The sequence below is a fragment of the Pteronotus mesoamericanus genome, unplaced genomic scaffold, assembly GCF_021234165.1.
Source record: "Pteronotus mesoamericanus isolate MK-2021 breed Mesoamerican mustached bat unplaced genomic scaffold, CSHL_Meso_final scaffold_31, whole genome shotgun sequence".
NCBI classification, from domain to species: domain Eukaryota; kingdom Metazoa; phylum Chordata; class Mammalia; order Chiroptera; family Mormoopidae; genus Pteronotus; species Pteronotus mesoamericanus.
In genome coordinates, this window is record NW_026555312.1 from 10,691,279 (window position 1) to 10,708,882 (window position 17,604).

At 39.0% G+C, this 17,604-nt stretch overlaps 1 protein-coding gene across 1 annotated transcript in view; it reads left to right on the top strand.

Annotated features, from left to right (window-relative positions):
* The window catches only part of MBOAT1 (membrane bound O-acyltransferase domain containing 1), a 102,403-nt gene that overhangs the window by 64,939 nt on the left and 19,860 nt on the right, over positions 1 to 17,604 (top strand). The window contains exons 5-10 of the mRNA XM_054592200.1: positions 2,992 to 3,047; positions 5,077 to 5,131; positions 6,618 to 6,801; positions 8,684 to 8,876; positions 13,284 to 13,387; positions 15,652 to 15,716. Coding sequence (XP_054448175.1) covers positions 2,992 to 3,047; positions 5,077 to 5,131; positions 6,618 to 6,801; positions 8,684 to 8,876; positions 13,284 to 13,387; positions 15,652 to 15,716 — 657 coding nt within the window. The remainder of the gene's footprint in view (positions 1 to 2,991; positions 3,048 to 5,076; positions 5,132 to 6,617; positions 6,802 to 8,683; positions 8,877 to 13,283; positions 13,388 to 15,651; positions 15,717 to 17,604) is intronic.

The window sequence follows — 17,604 nt, forward strand, 5'->3', positions numbered from 1 at the left end:
GAAGAGGAGTATGTCTTGGGGCATACATTAATACATTGTGACACGTAATCACACACAAAAAAATCTCATAATACTTTAAGTAAACTTACGACTTGGTGCCAGGCTGCATTCACAGCCATCCGGGGCTGCATGCGGTCCGCGGGCCACAGGTTGGACCCCGCTGCATTTAGGACGTTGGTCAAAGCCTCAGCATTCCACGTAAATGAGGCATCCATCAGCCTATAGGGGTCAGAGACAGTCAATTCAGTAAGAAGCCACAAGAATGGAGATCAGAAAACCAGGATAGACTAAGGTTTGAAAGAAAGTATGGCAGTTAGAGCGGTGGGATTTTGTCTTGTATTGTTGAACAAGAATAGAGCTACTAAAAGTACTAAGCTAGAGTAGATGATTGGAAAAACAGGTGCCTTTAAAAATTTGCAACTTGGTTGAGATTACAATTCATATATCATACAATTCACCCCTTAAAAGTATATAATTCAGTGCTTTTTTTTAGCATATTTGCAGAGTAAATTTACAGGACACAGTCATTAATGACAATTTTACAACATTTTCATGACCCTCAAAAGAAACCTGTATGTATTACCAACCACTCCATTTCCTCTCAATTGCCCCAGCCTAGGCAACCAACCAGCAGTCTACTTCATTTCTCTGTGGATATGCCTGTTTTAGACATTTCATATAAATCATACAATGATACAATGTGTTTTTCTGTGTCTACTGCTGTTAGCATGTTTTCAAGGCCCATCCATGTTGTAGCATGTGTCAGTACTTCATTCTTTTTATTGTCGAATACTGCTAATATTGATACCATATTTTATTTCTCCATTCACCAGTTGATGGATATTTAGGTTATTTTCTTTTGGGTTATTATGAATAATGTTCTGAATACAAGTTTTGTGTATGCACATTTTTTTTATTTCTCATGGGAATATACCTTGGGGTGGAATTCCTTGGTCATAATGTAACTCTATGTTTAACCTTTTGAGATGCTGCCAGACTGTTTCTAAAGCAGCCTTTTAGGTCTCTGGTGCATTCAGTCCCCGTCAGCAATGTATCAGTGTTCCAATTCTCCACGTCCTGACTAACACGTGTTATCTATCTTTTCAATTCTAGTCCTTCTGTTGCTTCAGAAGTAGTATCTCATTGTGGTTTTGATCTGCATTTCTCTTATAACTCATTACTGTTGAGCACCTTTTCATGTGCTTATTAACCATTTATTTATTTATTTTTTTTAAGAGAAATGTCCATTCAAATCCTTTGTCCGCTTTTAAATTGGGTTGTTTTTTTCCCCCCAAGAAAACAATGTTAATATTGTAATATATGTACTAGTACTGTTTCCATGTATGTATACACATTTTTCTTTACAAAAAATGACATCTTATGATACCTTATACATACTGTTTTGTAGCCTGCTTCTTCACATTGTAAAGATTTTTCTACTTCATAGGGGTGGGTGGGGCAAAGGAAAGTGGTGGCGGGAAAATGGAGACAAATGTATTTGAACAATTAAAAAAATAATAAGACTGCAAAAAAAAGACTTTTCTACTTCAATAAATATTTTTTACAAAGTTATTTTTAATGGCTGCAGAGTAGTCCATGTCCGTATCATTATTTCTGTAATTCCTAATAGTTTGATACTTGCATTATTCCAATAAATGAACAATACACATTTCTGATTTTTTTCTAGAATTGTCATTCTTAGTCAAAAAGTGATCACAAATTAAAGTTTTTGATACATATATACATACAGTCTCAATTAACCAGGTCATAGAGAAAGAAAAAGTCCAATAGCCCAAACCCACACTCAAACAACACCACAGTCAATTCTCAAATACCTTGATCAGATTAACTGGGCTAAGACACTGTAGTGACCTGCAACTACCCCTTGCTCTGAAATTAGGACATGGGTTACGTGCGTTGACTGCCGCCCCTTGCATTCAGGAGCTGGAGGGGTTGTCTTTTAATTACTTACTGCATTGTAACAGTTCTTTATATAGGCTAGTACAAGTCTTACAGATATATGATTTACACATATTTTCATGCATTCTTTGAAATGCCTTTTCACTTTGATGGCCACATTCTTTGCGGTACAAAGATTTTAAGTTTTAATGTTATCCTTTAATGTATCTTTTTTCTTTTGTTACTGGTATTGTTACATCTAAGACATTATTGCCATATGTAAGGTCCTGAAGATTGACATCTGTGTTTTCTTTTAAGAGTTTTATAATTTTAGCTCTTACATTTAGATCTTTGACCCATTTTAATTACTTTCTGTATTCTTTTTATGTGGATATCTCGTTGTGCCATTATGGTTTGTTGAAATGACTCTTCTTTCCTTCGCTGAGTTATCTTGGCACCCTTGTTGAAGTGGGTGGCTCTTCTTAGGCAAGTTTTTATTTGATGGCTTTTTTCCAATTAAGATTGGAGTTATTTTTGGTTACTAAATGGTTTATTTATAGGTAGCTCCATTTTACAAATGTGTCTTTGACTATGTATGCATGGAAGGATAGCCTTTAATAGAATAAAACACATTAGAATGTATTAGGATGGGGAAGCCAAACCATGTCCCATGGAGGTGGAACCAGGGCACTGGATTAGGTATCCTAAACCAGTGCTGCTTACACTTTAATGTGCATTCAGATGCCCTGGAAACCTTGTTAAAATGCAGATTCTCATTTTCTCGTTCTGGAATAGAGTGTGAGGTTCTGCAGTGCCAACACGCTGCAGGCCGTGAAGACCATGCTGGGCCTGGAACTTACACTTCGACTAATAGCTCAAGAGGGACTTCTAGTGTGATCTTGCTCAGCGTGGTTATAGCTTCTTATTTATAGTGATTCAGAAGGTAAATAAAAATTACCTATTTCGAATTCAATGTTTTTGTTTTTTATTCACTAATCTTCAAGATGAAAAACCACCATCTTGGTAGAGAAATAGAGTAAAAGTTCCAGTGGCACTTTTGTTTATCTTGATTGTTTTCTATCTTCCTTTCAGGCCTCTGATGATTGTCACTCAGAAGATCACAAGCTTGGCATTCCAAGTTCATGATGGTGAGAAAAATAGCCCTCCTTTTTGCTCTGAAGTCCACCTGACATTTTTTATAGTCATTACGCAGTCCCAGGTTTAGACAAGTGCCACCAGATCTTGCTATATCTTGTCAAAAATTTGTAGGCCTGTTAACCATAGCTTTTAACTTTCCCAGCTATTATTTACCATTTCTCTGAATTTGTAGCCTATATTTGCTGAAATATTTGCATTAAGAGCAGTGGGTTTTCTGTTTACTTTTACAATGTTTTAAATATGAGTTAACTTACGGAACTCTCTGCCCTTCATTTCCAATCTGTTAAGAAAAAATGACATCGTGTTTTTATGGTTTAATCTTTGAGAAGGCCATGAGGTAATATAAGATTAAACAACATTGGCTGGTTAACCAGTTTTTAATGTTCAATTTCTTTTTCCTTTTTTTTTGCTTGGAAATTTATCTAATGAGATGAGCCTGACTTTCTAAAGAGCTGGTAGAAGAAAGAGTCTTCTGTTTGTATAAAAACTGAACATTTTCTTTACTCAGACTTTTTCTGACAATGGCCAGAAAATGCAATTTCCACTGTTAAAAATGGGTTCCAAGGAAGGAGAACAGCACTTTGATCTGAAGGAAGATGGATGTATGCGATGCCCGGTGCAGCAGTAACCATGTGTTCTGAGGATTTGCCCTTCTCCAGGAAACGCTTTCTAACTGCTCGAACTTCTCTATGTGTTGAGACGATGTACAATCTCCACTGGCCTTCTTGTTTTTCCTTAAAGCTTGGAAAATAATTTAATTTCACATTGACCCAGTGTGTTTCTAGTTCATACTGGGTGACTTAGTCATTCTGTAGGGAACTGGGTAATTTTATACCAAGGATGGAGTCTTTCTAGGGTGACCAACTGTCCTGGTTTGCCCAGAACTGAGAGTTTTCCTGGGATATGAGGCTTTCAATGCCCAAAGCAACAAAATCCTGGGCAAACCAGGATGAGAGCTGGTCAATGTTTTTGTACCTGAAAATCTATTTGGAAGTGATTATAGACTGACATCAACAACATAAATCAATAGTTAAAATCAATTTTATTTCTGGGATTTCCAGAGATATACTATTTGATGAGGTCTTAGATAAATGAGTGTGATTTTTTTAAACACTGCCTCTTGTGGTTGGTTTGCTTTTTTACATAGGCTTTTTTTGCCTAGGTGTACTTTTGTAAGCATTCTCAGTTCAGAAAATAGGGTACCCTTTTCCGAAACATCCCTTACATACTGCAAAATGTTTGCCTCTGTCTTTTTTTTGTTGTATGTGGGAGGAAGTAAATTGTGGAACCAATATATTCTGGCTTCTCTTCGGCATGTTTTTGAGCTGCCTTTGTGATTGGCAACCATATCAGTCTTAACTGAGTATACAGTTTTAAAGTTGACTTTTAATGCTTGAGATTACACTTCAGTTGCTTTGACACTAACTTCACATATACATTTTATGAGAAGCACAAATGTGATTTGTTCAGGAGTTTTTCTGGCATGGATGAGTTTTGAAAGAAGTAAAATCTTCTGATAATTCTTTTGTGTTTCTCCTGCATTCAGGGTTATGTTTCCTGTGTTTTCGAAAAGGAAAGTCCCTCTTTCTTTCCCCCATCACATTCCACACCCATGCTCTCAGCTGGTACCAGGTGTCTGCATTCAGCATATCAGAGAGGCATTTACGTTGCTGTAGGCTGCAAAGGCAGGCTTATTTCTCTCATGTAGCAACAAAGACACACATAGCACGGTGAGCAGTGCAGGAGATGTGGTAGCTTCTCTGGGATCCATGTTATGCTGTGCGAATTAACTTGGAGTAACCCCTGAATTCTCCCCTCTTACCAAGAACTTACGGAGACTTTTTCTTACACGTGGATTTATGGGCAGCACTTTGATCCAGGGAATTTTTTTTAAAAAGTAGAAAACTTTGATTTACAAAACAAAAATGAATCACTTTGTTCAAATGAGTTTTACAAGCCTTTTTTAAGATTAATTATCTACTTCACTTAAAACATTTCTAAATTTTTTCTTTCTCAAAGGTCTCGGTCGAAGAGCTGAAGACCTATCCGCCGAGCAACATCGACTTGCTATAAAGTAAGTTTAACAATATATTCTCTAGTACTTTGTATATCAATCAATATCTAGAGAGTTTCATTTTTAAAAAATTGCATATGATCTGCATTATGTGGACATAATATTGTTTATTTAATGAATCTGCTATTGGTGGACACTTGGGTGCCTACCAGTCTTTAGCTTTTGCAGGTGGTAAATGATGAGGAACATTGTCCCATAGGTCATTTCAGATGGGTTTGGGCAGAGCGGTAGCAGAGATTCCCAGGAGTGGGATTACTAGGCCAGAAAGTAAGCGAATCTGTAATTTTGCTAGTTCTGCAGGATTCTCCTTCCCTGAGGTTATAACATCTGTTCCAGAATTACTGGGCATGTATCTTAGGGTCCTCAAGAAACAGTTATCAGTGCACATCAGTATGATTGAATACTGGCATGAAACAAAATAGGGAATAGAGCTGGAGCAATAAATACAGGCTGGGGATAGGAGGAAGGTTGAAGGTGGACTTTGGTCGGTGTTGACGTGTAGTAGAAAGGGAGTGGGTGCTGGAGAGGAAGGGAGGCTATGCAAAGTAGGAAGATATCATATGAAAATAGAAGTGACACATGGGTAGCATATTGGGGATGGTGGTGCAGCCAAGTTGAGAGTTCCTGGTAGCGAGTAGGAGAGGATAACTGGGAGAAGAGAGAGGGGCTCAGGCGGTAACGGGGCTGAGTGCTTCATTTCTTCATTAAGGGTTTGGGGTTTGGGCCCAATGGAGAATCATCGGAAGAGTCTAATGAGTCAAGTTCTTGGCTCAGCATGTGGGAGTGTAGGTGCCGTAGGCATAACTCCAGTGACTGGTCACCAATGGCATTTTAGGAAGTCTTTTCCCCCAATTCTATCCTGCTACAAGAGCATGCCCCTTCTAATGCTGTTAAAACAGTAAACAAGATGGCTCCTACAGAATTCTTTCCCTGCCACTACCCTGTCTATTGACCTCATGCCTGATGCCAAAGCAGGCAAGAAACTGTTACAGGGGTAGTTTTGTATGGCTTCTTCAAGTGAAAACTGGTTCCACCCGTCGTTTATTTTGTCTTTATTTTGGCATTTGGGAGGGAGTTTTCCCAATTCAAAGCATCTCAATCAACTAACAGTAGGTCTGATTCCTGCCCCCACTGCCTTAAGTTTATTGCCGTCATTTTCTCCTCTGAAGGGCTAAGGTAAGTGACAAAGCATTTCCCAGCCGGAGAGTTGCGTTTGCTGTAGACCCCACCCTCCGTGTTCATAGTAGTGGTCGGTCAGTAGAGGGCGCCACAGAGCACTGCATCTTCTCTGAGCCATTCATCTCACTAACTTCCTTTCCACAAAATTTCTCATAGGTGGATTTTTAGAGACACAGAAAGAAGGAAAGATCCTGTTATTTTTATTAAACTATAAAGATAATGCCTGTGTTTATGATTTGCTTATTTGCAGATATGAAAGAAAAATTAAAGACTGAGGTCTTTTCAACTTTTTACTTTATTTCCACAGAGTAAAACCCTCTTTTTTGGAATACTTAAGCTACCTTCTCAACTTCATGAGTGTCATAGCTGGACCTTGTAATAATTTCAAGGACTATATAGCCTTCATTGAGGGGAGACATATACACATGAAGTTGCTGGAAGTGAACTGGAAGGAAAAAAGTTGCCACGGCCTGCCAGAACCTTCTCCCACTGTAAGTTTTTAGTGCCAAGTATTTACCCAGAGGTCCAGAATATGGAATTTTATTGCCAGAGTGGACTGTCCCTAATAATTGTTCTAACTGGAAAGCCAAACAGTTTTATCAGAAAGTTTGGTCAATGATGTTTCCTTCCATTTGTTCAAAATACCAATATTGGTTATTTATTTTCAGTTCTCTGTGTTGGAGAGGCAGATGTTTATTTCACAGAGGAGCTCATTGGCTGAGAATATTAAAGCAATCAATCCATTAGTTAGGCAGTCAATTTACTGCCCACAGTGGGCTCAGCATTGTACTAGTTAACACATTCGAATTGATGGGTGTTGGGTCTCTATGAATAGAAATCAATATATAGCCAAAAGATAATATGTCAATAAAAGGTGGAGGGAGAGGAAGTGAGGACCAGAATAAATGTGGTTTATATTGCAGAACCCACTTGTTGCAAGGGAAACCAGTTTTACACTGCCTAAAGCTTGGTTTTATTGACTTTGAGATAGTTTAAGATGGCTTTTTGAAATAATATTTTAATTTTAATCTGAATTTTATTAATGTCAAATTAGTATACAGTAGGATGACTTAAAACACTTTGTAAATACGGTAAATTTATTCAGATAATATATTTTATATTAAAGGAAAATCTGTCATTAATTGAAGGAATGGGGAAAATTGGATAAGAGAGAAATTGAGGATAATATAAATATTTCATGAATGCTAAAGTCTAGGCAAAACTAAGTATTTGAAATTTTAAGTGATTTATGAATTAAGCATGAATTTTCAGACAGGTTTGGCATAACTGGCCCCTCAGCACTTTTTGATCAGCCAAATACTCGTAACTGAAATTGCCTAGGGGTGAAGTCACCATGGCTATGAAGCATCAAAGTAACTGTAGGTGTGTCTATGCAGTGTCTGTCACAGTAGAGCTTTTGTGTTCCACATGCTTTTATTTAGAAAATAATATTATCATTGAGCCTCAATGAACATCACTCTCCAAGGAGTCTCTTGCATTTTGGTGCACAGAGGAAGAGAGGTGGGGAGGTTGCATCTGGGCTAAAGACACATCGATGGGAGGGGGCTGGTCCCCGCCCCTGCCGGTCATTGGCTACGCATGGTGAGCACGTACGTGGGAGCCAGATGCTGTTCTCGGGACCTTATATTCATCGCTTAAATCCCAACCTAACCTCTGGGGAAGATAGTACTGCTATCCCTATGTTACAGATAAAAGTAGTCTGTTTTTTATAAAATTGGGAGCTACAGTTGTGTTGATGTTAAATGGCATTCCCAGGAATGCCAGGGCAACTGGGAAAAATCAGTCTATCCAGAGGAATTTTAAATGTTAGTACATTCTAACCCCAGAGCAAACTGCATTTATCCATCCTAGAAATTCCTAAAGCTTTCCATTGCCTGCTACATCCTAGCACAGGCCTTTAATCTACATGCACAGACTCCTTCCTAGTGAAGCTCTAGCCTCCTCGTGGGCAGTGCAGACCCATTTCCATGGCTCTGATGGCTACGGAAGTGGAAGGCAAATGGTTCTTTCCTTCTGATGGGAGTTTGCCACCCTGTAGTATGTTTCGCTTATGTGTTGGGTAATGAAACCATCTACCCTCTGTTGGTAGAATTTGCCCGTTAAAATTTTCTTCCATTTTAGATACATTCAGTCCTCCAGTGTCAGAAGTATATTCTGCATCTATGTAGAGCATCTGTGCCCGCCCTGCCATTCATGCCATGAGGAAGAATGCCTGTCGCCACTCCTTCTAGGGACCCTGGCCAGAGCAACTATGAGATCAGCTTAGCTCTTCCTGTGCCCTTGCCAGAATCGTCCTCTTCGTGCAGAAGTCTTCTCAGTAGCTCCACTCAGTTTTATCCCCTCTAATTTCAGGGAGCTGTGATACGCAAGTTGTGCATGACCCTGGTGTCTCTCCTTTTGTTTTTGATGCTCACGAAGACCTTCCCTGTCACCTCCCTGGTCGATGACTGGTTTGTTCATAAAGCGAACTTTCTGACTCGACTGTGCTACTTATACATTGTCATGCAAGCCTCAAAGCCCAAGTATTACTTTGCCTGGACGTTAGGTGAGTGTGTTGGAGTAGCCCCCAGTGAATGAGGGGAAGATGATACTCCCTGGGCAGCTCAGCCAGAACGTCGCTTTGGATCACCAGACCACAAAGAGGCCAATACATAATGGAAAGCAGTTAAGCCAGGGTGATTTTTTACTTTTCAGTGAAACACTCCCCTTTCCTGCCATCTATACACGCAATTATACATGATAAGGAAAAAAGCAGTCCTGGCTGTTGTTTAAGTGGTGTTAACAGATGTCCAGCCTTGGAAGCTTCTTCCACCTTTCAAATAGTCATTTAGTGTGGTAGAAAGTTATAGAAAAAATCCAGAATGATCTGGCTCTCTTGTAATTTTTCTTGGTTGTGCATAATACAGGATGCACGTTAATTTTACCAACGCATGTGCTAATGTAGGTTACACTTTAAAGACATTGTTGGTTAAGCCTTATGCCTTAGAAAGAAGCTGACTTCAAGGGATTTTATTTTTAAGGTAGAAAGTTCAACTTAATTTGGTTTTTACATAGTTTTTTCCCTTGTAATGTAACTTAGTCAATATTAAGTTTTATCTCTTTTCAAACAATTTAGACTCAGTAAGTTTAAAGCTTTGCTGAAGTGAGCAATAGACCCTTCTATTTACTTGCCAAGAATGGTACAGGATTTTGATAAAACATGGCAGCTTTATGTCTTTTACATTTGGAACCCTTTCAGGAATGGGAGTTTAACGTGTTAGTGGAAAGTGACCTGGGAGTGATGTCCGAGAGCAGTGACTGTGGACCAAGTTGTACAGATTATTAAACTTGGATCCCAGTGCTTAGCCCATATTTCATGAGTGAGGGCATAGCCCTTACTGAGTTTCTCTTTTCTCTTTTTATGCTCCAAGGTTTTAGCCCCAAGTGTGTACCTACTACATTATTTCTTATTTATAATTTTTGTGGTAAAAAATACTTAACATAAAATTTACCATTGTAACCATCTGTAGTATACAATTCAGGGGCATTAAGTTCATTGACATGGCTGGCAACCATCAGCGCCCTCCACCCCCAGAACTTTTTGGATCACCCCAAACCATAACACTGTATCCATTAAGCAAAGCATTAAGGCCATTCCAACCTCTCCCCCAGCTCTGGGTACAAACTGTTTTTAAGGGTCAAATTGTTCAGGGATAAGTTTGGTCCAAAGTAGTATTTATGTAACATTTGGCCAGAGAGATCTGACTTAGAGCTTTTTAAAAATTCTCAGTGTAGGAAATTTTGTTTCTTGTCACATGCAGTTTAATTCAAGGAGATTTTGTGTAGTGCTAAGTTCTGTGCTATGAAGAATTCAAAAGTAGGACATCTCCTCTGCTTTCGAGATTGTCACCCTCTATGGGAACACAGACACGCACACCAGTAGGCACTGCACACGAAGGGCCGTCCCCAGGAGAGGCCGAGGAGATGACAAACGTGGACTGGTCATTGGGGAAAGCCTTCAAAAGTCTCCTTGTATCTTACTCCTTTTTCTTCAGTTGCTTTGTAATTTAAAGCTAATTTCCCTAGTATGTAGCCATTATGCCTACTATGGATGGATCTACTTGGAACACGAGGCTATTTTTCTATGTGAAATAGTATTTTCACTTTGCTCTAATATGAGAGTGAGTGAGAGAGAGAAGCTGAGAGAGAATCTCTCACTCCCTTTACTACCTTCTACTTCCTCACTTACTCTCCTTTTCTCTTTCCCTCTCCCTACTCTTCTACTCCCATATTCTGTATCCCAGAGTTTATGGGCTGGCTTCTGGGCTAAATCAGCTCCTGACTGAAGGAGGAAAGTAAGGCCATTCCATGGCCTTATAGAGAAAGCCTGGTGGGCTGTGCTGGTGGGGTCTGGGTGGGGAGGGCTCACAGGGAACCAGTGTCTGGCATGGGTCTGCTCTTTGGGGAGTTCCCCAGCTATTTGGGGTATAGAGGTAACCATTTTCATGGATAGCTTTCTCTGTGGACTTGGCTCCTTTCTTTTTTTCCTCTTTTTTTTCCTCTTTTTCCTCTTTTTTTCCTCTTTTTCATTTTTTTGGTAGCTTCCATAGAAACACTCCATTAATTTGTGTGGCCTCAATTTGAAGTTTGTTACAGTTTAGATTTCACAGGCTGGCTGGTCTGCAATTAACCTGTGTAGTATTTATGAATAACAAAGCAGTGAATAGTATAACGGGGAATATTTAAACTGCCTAACTGAATAATTGTTTTTATTCAGCTGCTTAAAACACCATTTACATATAATTGATGTACTAATTATACATGATTATAAATTTAATCCCTAAAGCTGGCCTCTTGATGAATCTCAGCTGAGCTGCACTGTGTTAGCCTAGTTCTAGTTACTGTTTATGTTGAAATAGTACAACTATTTTCTTTGGACTTAGTGTGCAATTCTGGTGGGTTTTTCCCTACTAATTAGTAATAATTAGTGAGACTCAACTTTGGGCCAGGCTGTGTTCTAAAATCACAAACTCTAAAATATGTTTGTGTAAATTAATTTATCTATAATAATATGTTAGAACCATGCATAATATAAGGCAATTTTGGACTGTTTTTTATAAAATTGATTTTAGGGAGAGAGGAAGCAGAGGAGAGAGACACAGACAGACATTGATTGGTTGCCTCCTGTAGGTGCCCTGGGGAATCTAACCTGCAAACGTTTTGGGTACAGGATGACATTCTAATCAACTGAGCCACTCGACCAGGGATGTACTGTTTTAGTATTTTCAAAATCCCTTTAAAGTAGGTACATTAGAGCCATTTTATACTCAAGAGAATAGGTCTCTAGAAGTTAGACAACTCTCCGAAGGCCATGCACTTACTCTGTTGCTGAAGTGGAGATAGGGACCCAGGAGATCTGCCTTTTGAACCTACCCTGAGCATTAAATGAGAAACGTCTGTAGAGTAATTTATGGAATCCTAAAAGATAGCGTGTGTGTGTGTGTGTGTGTGTGTGTGCGCGGGCGCCAGTTCTGAGGCTGGAGATGGAAGGAGGAATCCGGAGGTTGCTATGCAGGGCCCAGCATGGTCAGTGCAGCCCTGCTTTTAGTTGTCAACACAGACCTCTAGGGCTCTTCTTCTCTCAAGTGGAGTTTATGTTCTGTCATTCACAAATTTGTGCCCATACATTTGATACTAGTTTCTTAACTGGCACACTCTTGCTTTGTTTTTCCTTTTCACTGTGGGAGAATGACATAGCAGGATTCAGGACTTTTCATCCTCTCTTCTAAAAGAAACCAGATCATTTTAAAGTGAAGGCAAGAGTAAGATAAGCAACATTAAATCATCAGCTATGCCAAAAGTGAGGGAGACAGACATAGAACAGGTTGTTTAAAGTTTCTTTAGAGTAGCTCCTCAGAAGCCGTCTTTAGTTGGGCTTGAATTCTAGAAGCAAAAGTAATAAAGCTACAGGAAAAGAAGATTTCTCTAAGATCTCCTCCAGATCTAAGACTTCACTGGGCTGTGACTGAATTAATTTTATTGCAGTGTTTTCTTTTTTAAAAAAAAAATCAATGAACTTAAGATAAATAAAAAGAGAGAATTATCCTCTTGGTCATCACAGTAAAAGTATATTGATTTCATCAAGTCTCTGTTTGTCTAGAAAAACATTTCATTAAGGAGTTGATTAGAAATGTATACTTAATGTAGGGGGGACATTTTCTTAGAGTTCAGTGACATCAAGTATGGTACCAGGAGCTTTTAGAATGACTTTATGGGTAGGAGAGCTTTGGTACTGTGTCCACATGTGGCCACTATGGCAGCTGGCACCAAATTCACATTTCTCTCTCTCCACTCTCCTTTTTCTTATATCCCAAACTTTTCTAGTGGCTTCTTGGCAGCTCCAACTGATATACTACTGTCCTGTCATGCTTACTATATTCAGAATATAATAATGGTCCAATTTCTCTTTCAGAGCTCAATGTCCTGATTTAATGCTGTCTTAACCAGTTAATGTCCTGCCATCTTTAATGACAGCTCTTGGACCTCTGTGGGGTCTCTTGTTTCTTCAGGTCTCTGCTTCTGAACTTAGGTATACTTTTACCTTTCTCTCTTTGTTCTCTTATGTCAACTGGTCACTAAATCCTCCTGCTTATTGCTTTGTTTTGGTTGTTCCTTTGTCTCTTATTCTCATGTTGCATTCTATGAGCATCTAGTGCCTTTTTTCTTACTTAGCAGGTGCTCACTAAATGCTAGTGAATGAATAAAAGTTAGTGAATAAAAATTGAGGTCAACAAAAAGCCAAAAATATTTCTCAGATTCACAGTGGTACCAGATCCTTTAAATTTTGGGGGTTTTCTTTCCGAGAAAACTACTGCGTGTTTCTCAGTCTTAAAGCTAGACAGACATTGGTATCTTTTAAAGTGGCAATGTGACTTTTGTTCAACATCCTAATGTGTTGTTTTAAAAACCATAGCTGATGCAGTGAATAATGCAGCTGGCTTTGGGTTCAGCGGAGTGGATGAGAATGGAAATTTCTCTTGGGATCTGCTTTCTAACCTAAACATCTGGAAAATTGAGGTGAGTCTGTTATGCTCCTGAATCAAGGTGCCATGGCGAATAAAGCAGTGGTTTGCTGTCCAAGGAAAAGCTGCTTTCAGGAGGTGCAGATCCAGCAGCCTCCTGGACATTTTGTATCCTGGGATTTTTTCCTCATTTTTTTCTTTTTAAAAAATACTTTTTGATCATTTTAATGTTTCAAGGAATAAAAACACACACACAAAAAATATGAAAAGGGGCCAGGAAAAAATCTTTTTGTTATTTACATTCCTATTTCTTCTACTAGAATGTACAGAAACTATTTTCTCTTGCTCATCTTCTGCTGTCTTCAGTCACGAACACAGACTGGAAGCATCTGTATTTAGATTTCAATATTGCAAGAGCTCTCTGTGTTTCCTTTGGAAACATTGATAATCCATTTGTGTTTACAAAGAATTGTCATGGCACACAGCTTTTAGCCCACTAAAAATTGTGTGTTTTTTCATCTCCTTAGCTGGCTTTGTTCTAGGATCACAGTTCTCGGTATGTCTTCATCGCTACAGATGGTCTCCTTGGGGCCATGGTGCCATGTCACTCTTGGCATTGCCAGCAATCAGAGCCGGTACAAATACTAAGTCTCAAGCTCTTTGGCCCTTGCAGCGGGATAGGAGTAAATGGTCCTCAGCATACACAGTGCTGGCTGCCCAGCCAGGTGACTCCTGCTTGGGGTTGGTTGGAGTTTTCCATCCACCGCAGGCAGGCCGAGTGTCATTGGAGGATCTGGGCAGAAGGGGAGGTGCATGGAGAGCAAGAAGCCAGGGATGTGGGGACCGACCAACCCCCAGCTCCCCACATTAGGTGGACACTACGGGGGGTATGCCTTCCACCTTCTTGATGCCCGAGGCTTCTCTTCCTCTTAAATGAACAAGTTCCAGCCTCATGAACAACCTTTCTCAATTTTGGAAAAACATGTACATAATCTACAGGCTTCTCTTTTCTATACAGATGATATCAGAGAGTACAAATGTGTTACGGCTTTTCTCTCTTTTTCTACTAAAAACTTTCTCTCCCTCAAAACTCCTGGACCACTGCTGGCTGCTGTGGGTAAAAGTCCTTTGCAGCGGCTCCCCTTGACCTTCGGCGACACACCAGTCCCCTCAGCTGTGCACCAAAAGACAAGAGTCATTTCACTGGAGGCATGTGTTCAGGAGAAAGGGCTAAGTTACTAAGTTATGTATGTATTATAAAGGAAAACAAGGAGAAAGTTCACATTGTCAGTCGAGTTGATAGAGAGCAAAGAGATAAAGAAAACCAAAGAAGTCCGATTTAGCTAAGGTTCCTTGAAGCTGCGTGTATAACATTTTGTTAGCCACAGAAAGTATGAGTAGATAGGACTCCCTCGGCTTTTGAAATAAAAACTAATACTACAAAATCTGTCTATTTATATCTACCAATGGTCTCTCTTCTCCCCTCCCTCTCTTCTTTCCAAACACACTACCTTAGGCTGGTATGCGCCCTATCTCAGGTTTTCTTATTGTTGAAACAGAAAAAAGTGGCACTTGTATTTTCCACCTTCATTAGGCATTCTGGTTCTTGAATGTATCTTTCATGCTTTCTACCACCAGCCTTTAATAAGACTTTTAGTTTTAATTAATTACTTCATTTATTTTTGAATGAGGAGAACTTGTTGATGATGGCTTATTTTGGAATGTGTCTTCCTCAGCGGTTGATTTACTTGTGTCATTGCCAGTTTGGTAATATTTCTTTGTTTTCTCTATTGTGATTCCTTCATGCATAAAATCTTACTATTCTAGGTACAATAGGAAGCATTTGAACATATGCAGCTGTTTGTAGAATAACTTCACAAGACTGATCTAGTTTATAGATGGCCACAAAGGAAAAGATGACAATTAAATTCAAGTTCTCTCCATAGAGGCACTGAATTCACATGATTAAACTTTTCCTATGGCAAATTCCCTTTTAAGGTATTTAGTTTTAAAATTCAGATGACTTAAACAAAGTTTTTTTTAAACCTGAGAAGAAGGAAAACCCACAAAACATCCTTTCAGTTTTCCTATAATTTGAAAATAAATTGAGAAAAATTGAGACTTTGCAAGCCAAGTTTTAGTCAGTCTTATAAACATCAGAATTTTACTGCATTCAGTGGAACAGCTGATACACTCCTGACCGAGTAGTTGCTGTTGAAATAGCACATCTAATCTGCTGCCAGGGAAATTCTGGGGAGGACTTTCCATTACTTGGGGTATTTTTAAAGCTAATGATAGGTGTTATTTTCTTCTTTCTAGACTGCTACAAGTTTCAAAATGTACCTAGGAAACTGGAATATTCAGACAGCTACTTGGCTAAAGCGGTAAGAAAAACAAATGCAACCTCATTACTCATGGCACTGGGGTATGTTTAGATGGGAGTTGTTAGCTGAGCAGCAATAGTCTGCCAGTAGTAATGTCTTTGGACACTTTTGTTTTTGTGTGGACATTTATACCCTGTAAGTGAAAAAGTAGAAATGTAGTGACTTGAGGTCACTATAGAATATAGAATATTGCTTGTAATGTGTCAGACACTTAATGCTGTCATTCCTGTGCACCAGGCACTCGTTTTGATCCTCATATCAATCCTATAAGATGTTGGTAGTTATTATCCTCATTTTGCAGATGAGCAGAGTGAGGTACAGAGAGGCTATGTAATTTGCCCAAGGTCACACAGCTGATGAGTAATTGATAAGAGCCCAAACAGATTATCTGCAGAGCTGGCTCTCAACCTCTGGGCTGCACTACGTCTAACCTAAAGGAGAGTCTGTTGATCAGTTGTCAAAGAGGGTTATTGTCAGCATCTAATCACTAAAGATCGCTGTATTTATCCCTCGCATTGAAAGCTAACCCAGATGTTTATGCTTCTAAACTTTATATTTTTGTTGATATTTCTGTTTCCCTGCACACTCCAAAATTAGAAACATTACTTATTATGGAACTGATACTGTGCTATCTGGGAATAATATGCTATCCTTGAAACTCTAGCTATTGAATATTCCCATCATATACGTGCAGGGAGAGTATAAAAATACTAAGTTTTAGATTCTGTTTTTGATAAGTAGCATTTTTCATAGGTGAAAACTGGGGTAAAGCAAGAGACAAAGTAAGCTCATACAGTGTTGTCTGAAAATTGATCTGAACATGCATTTTTTGAAAATTTTCCCTTAATGTTATTGCTGTTAATTTTGCAAATAATTTTAGCATAAACCCCTCTTGGTGTATATTGAGTAATCCCAATGTACCAAGAGTCCTACAGTCTCTATTTGCAGTTTGTTCTAAGATGACTGAGTATACATGTCTGCACATAAAAAATGAAAAAAAAATGATTCTGGAAAATGAAATATTTGATTTATTAAGAAAAGATACAGAGGGTAAGAAACAAGTGCATATTCAAACTATTTCTCATTTTAAAAGAATCATTACAAGTGGGGTCACAATCCTTTGTTTTTGCCCCCCAAACACATTCTCTTACTATGTGGAGGGAGCCATGCTCCTTAAGTTTGGGTTTAAATCAGTTACTTTTGACAACCCATGCAGTGCAGGATTGCTGTTAACTGTATTTCTAGTTTATTTCTATTTGGGTCCTCTCATTTATAGTAAACCACATAGTGGCTTTCTTACAGTGCCATTGCCAATCCTTAGACTGCATTTGGGAGAAAGTCCCTTATCACTTTGTTTTAATAATCAACAGAGAAGCCAGAGCTCTCCAGGGTATTTTGCTGACAATTTCTAGAGCTGCACAATATCACTCTTTAAGGCAAATTCATGGGTTGAAATCCGATGGGCACAGTGAGAACCGAAAGGTCATAGAGCTGACACATTGATTTTGTGCTGCAGTTATTGCCAAAAGTGATGAAAAGGGTTCCAGAGTTGATTAGTTAGATGGCACAGGGGCTCCGCTGAAAATGTAAATTAATTCTGACTAAATGAGAATGTCCATTTCTAAAGACCCTTACCCTGATTCCAAATTTTTGGTGCCAATGACCTTATTTACCCAGAATTATTCTTAGTAGCTTAGGCCATTCATTGGCAGCAGGAGCTGGGTACAGTCTGAGCACTTGGATATTTATTAGATACAGGATGACAGGGTCCAGGCCGTTCAGTTCTATGGACATTAAAAATTCATACTTCGCAAAAATACTGAACGTGAACTGCATATCTGGTGGCGGTCAAGAAAACTTGAGTTCAGGCTGCTCGGGTTGCATTGTG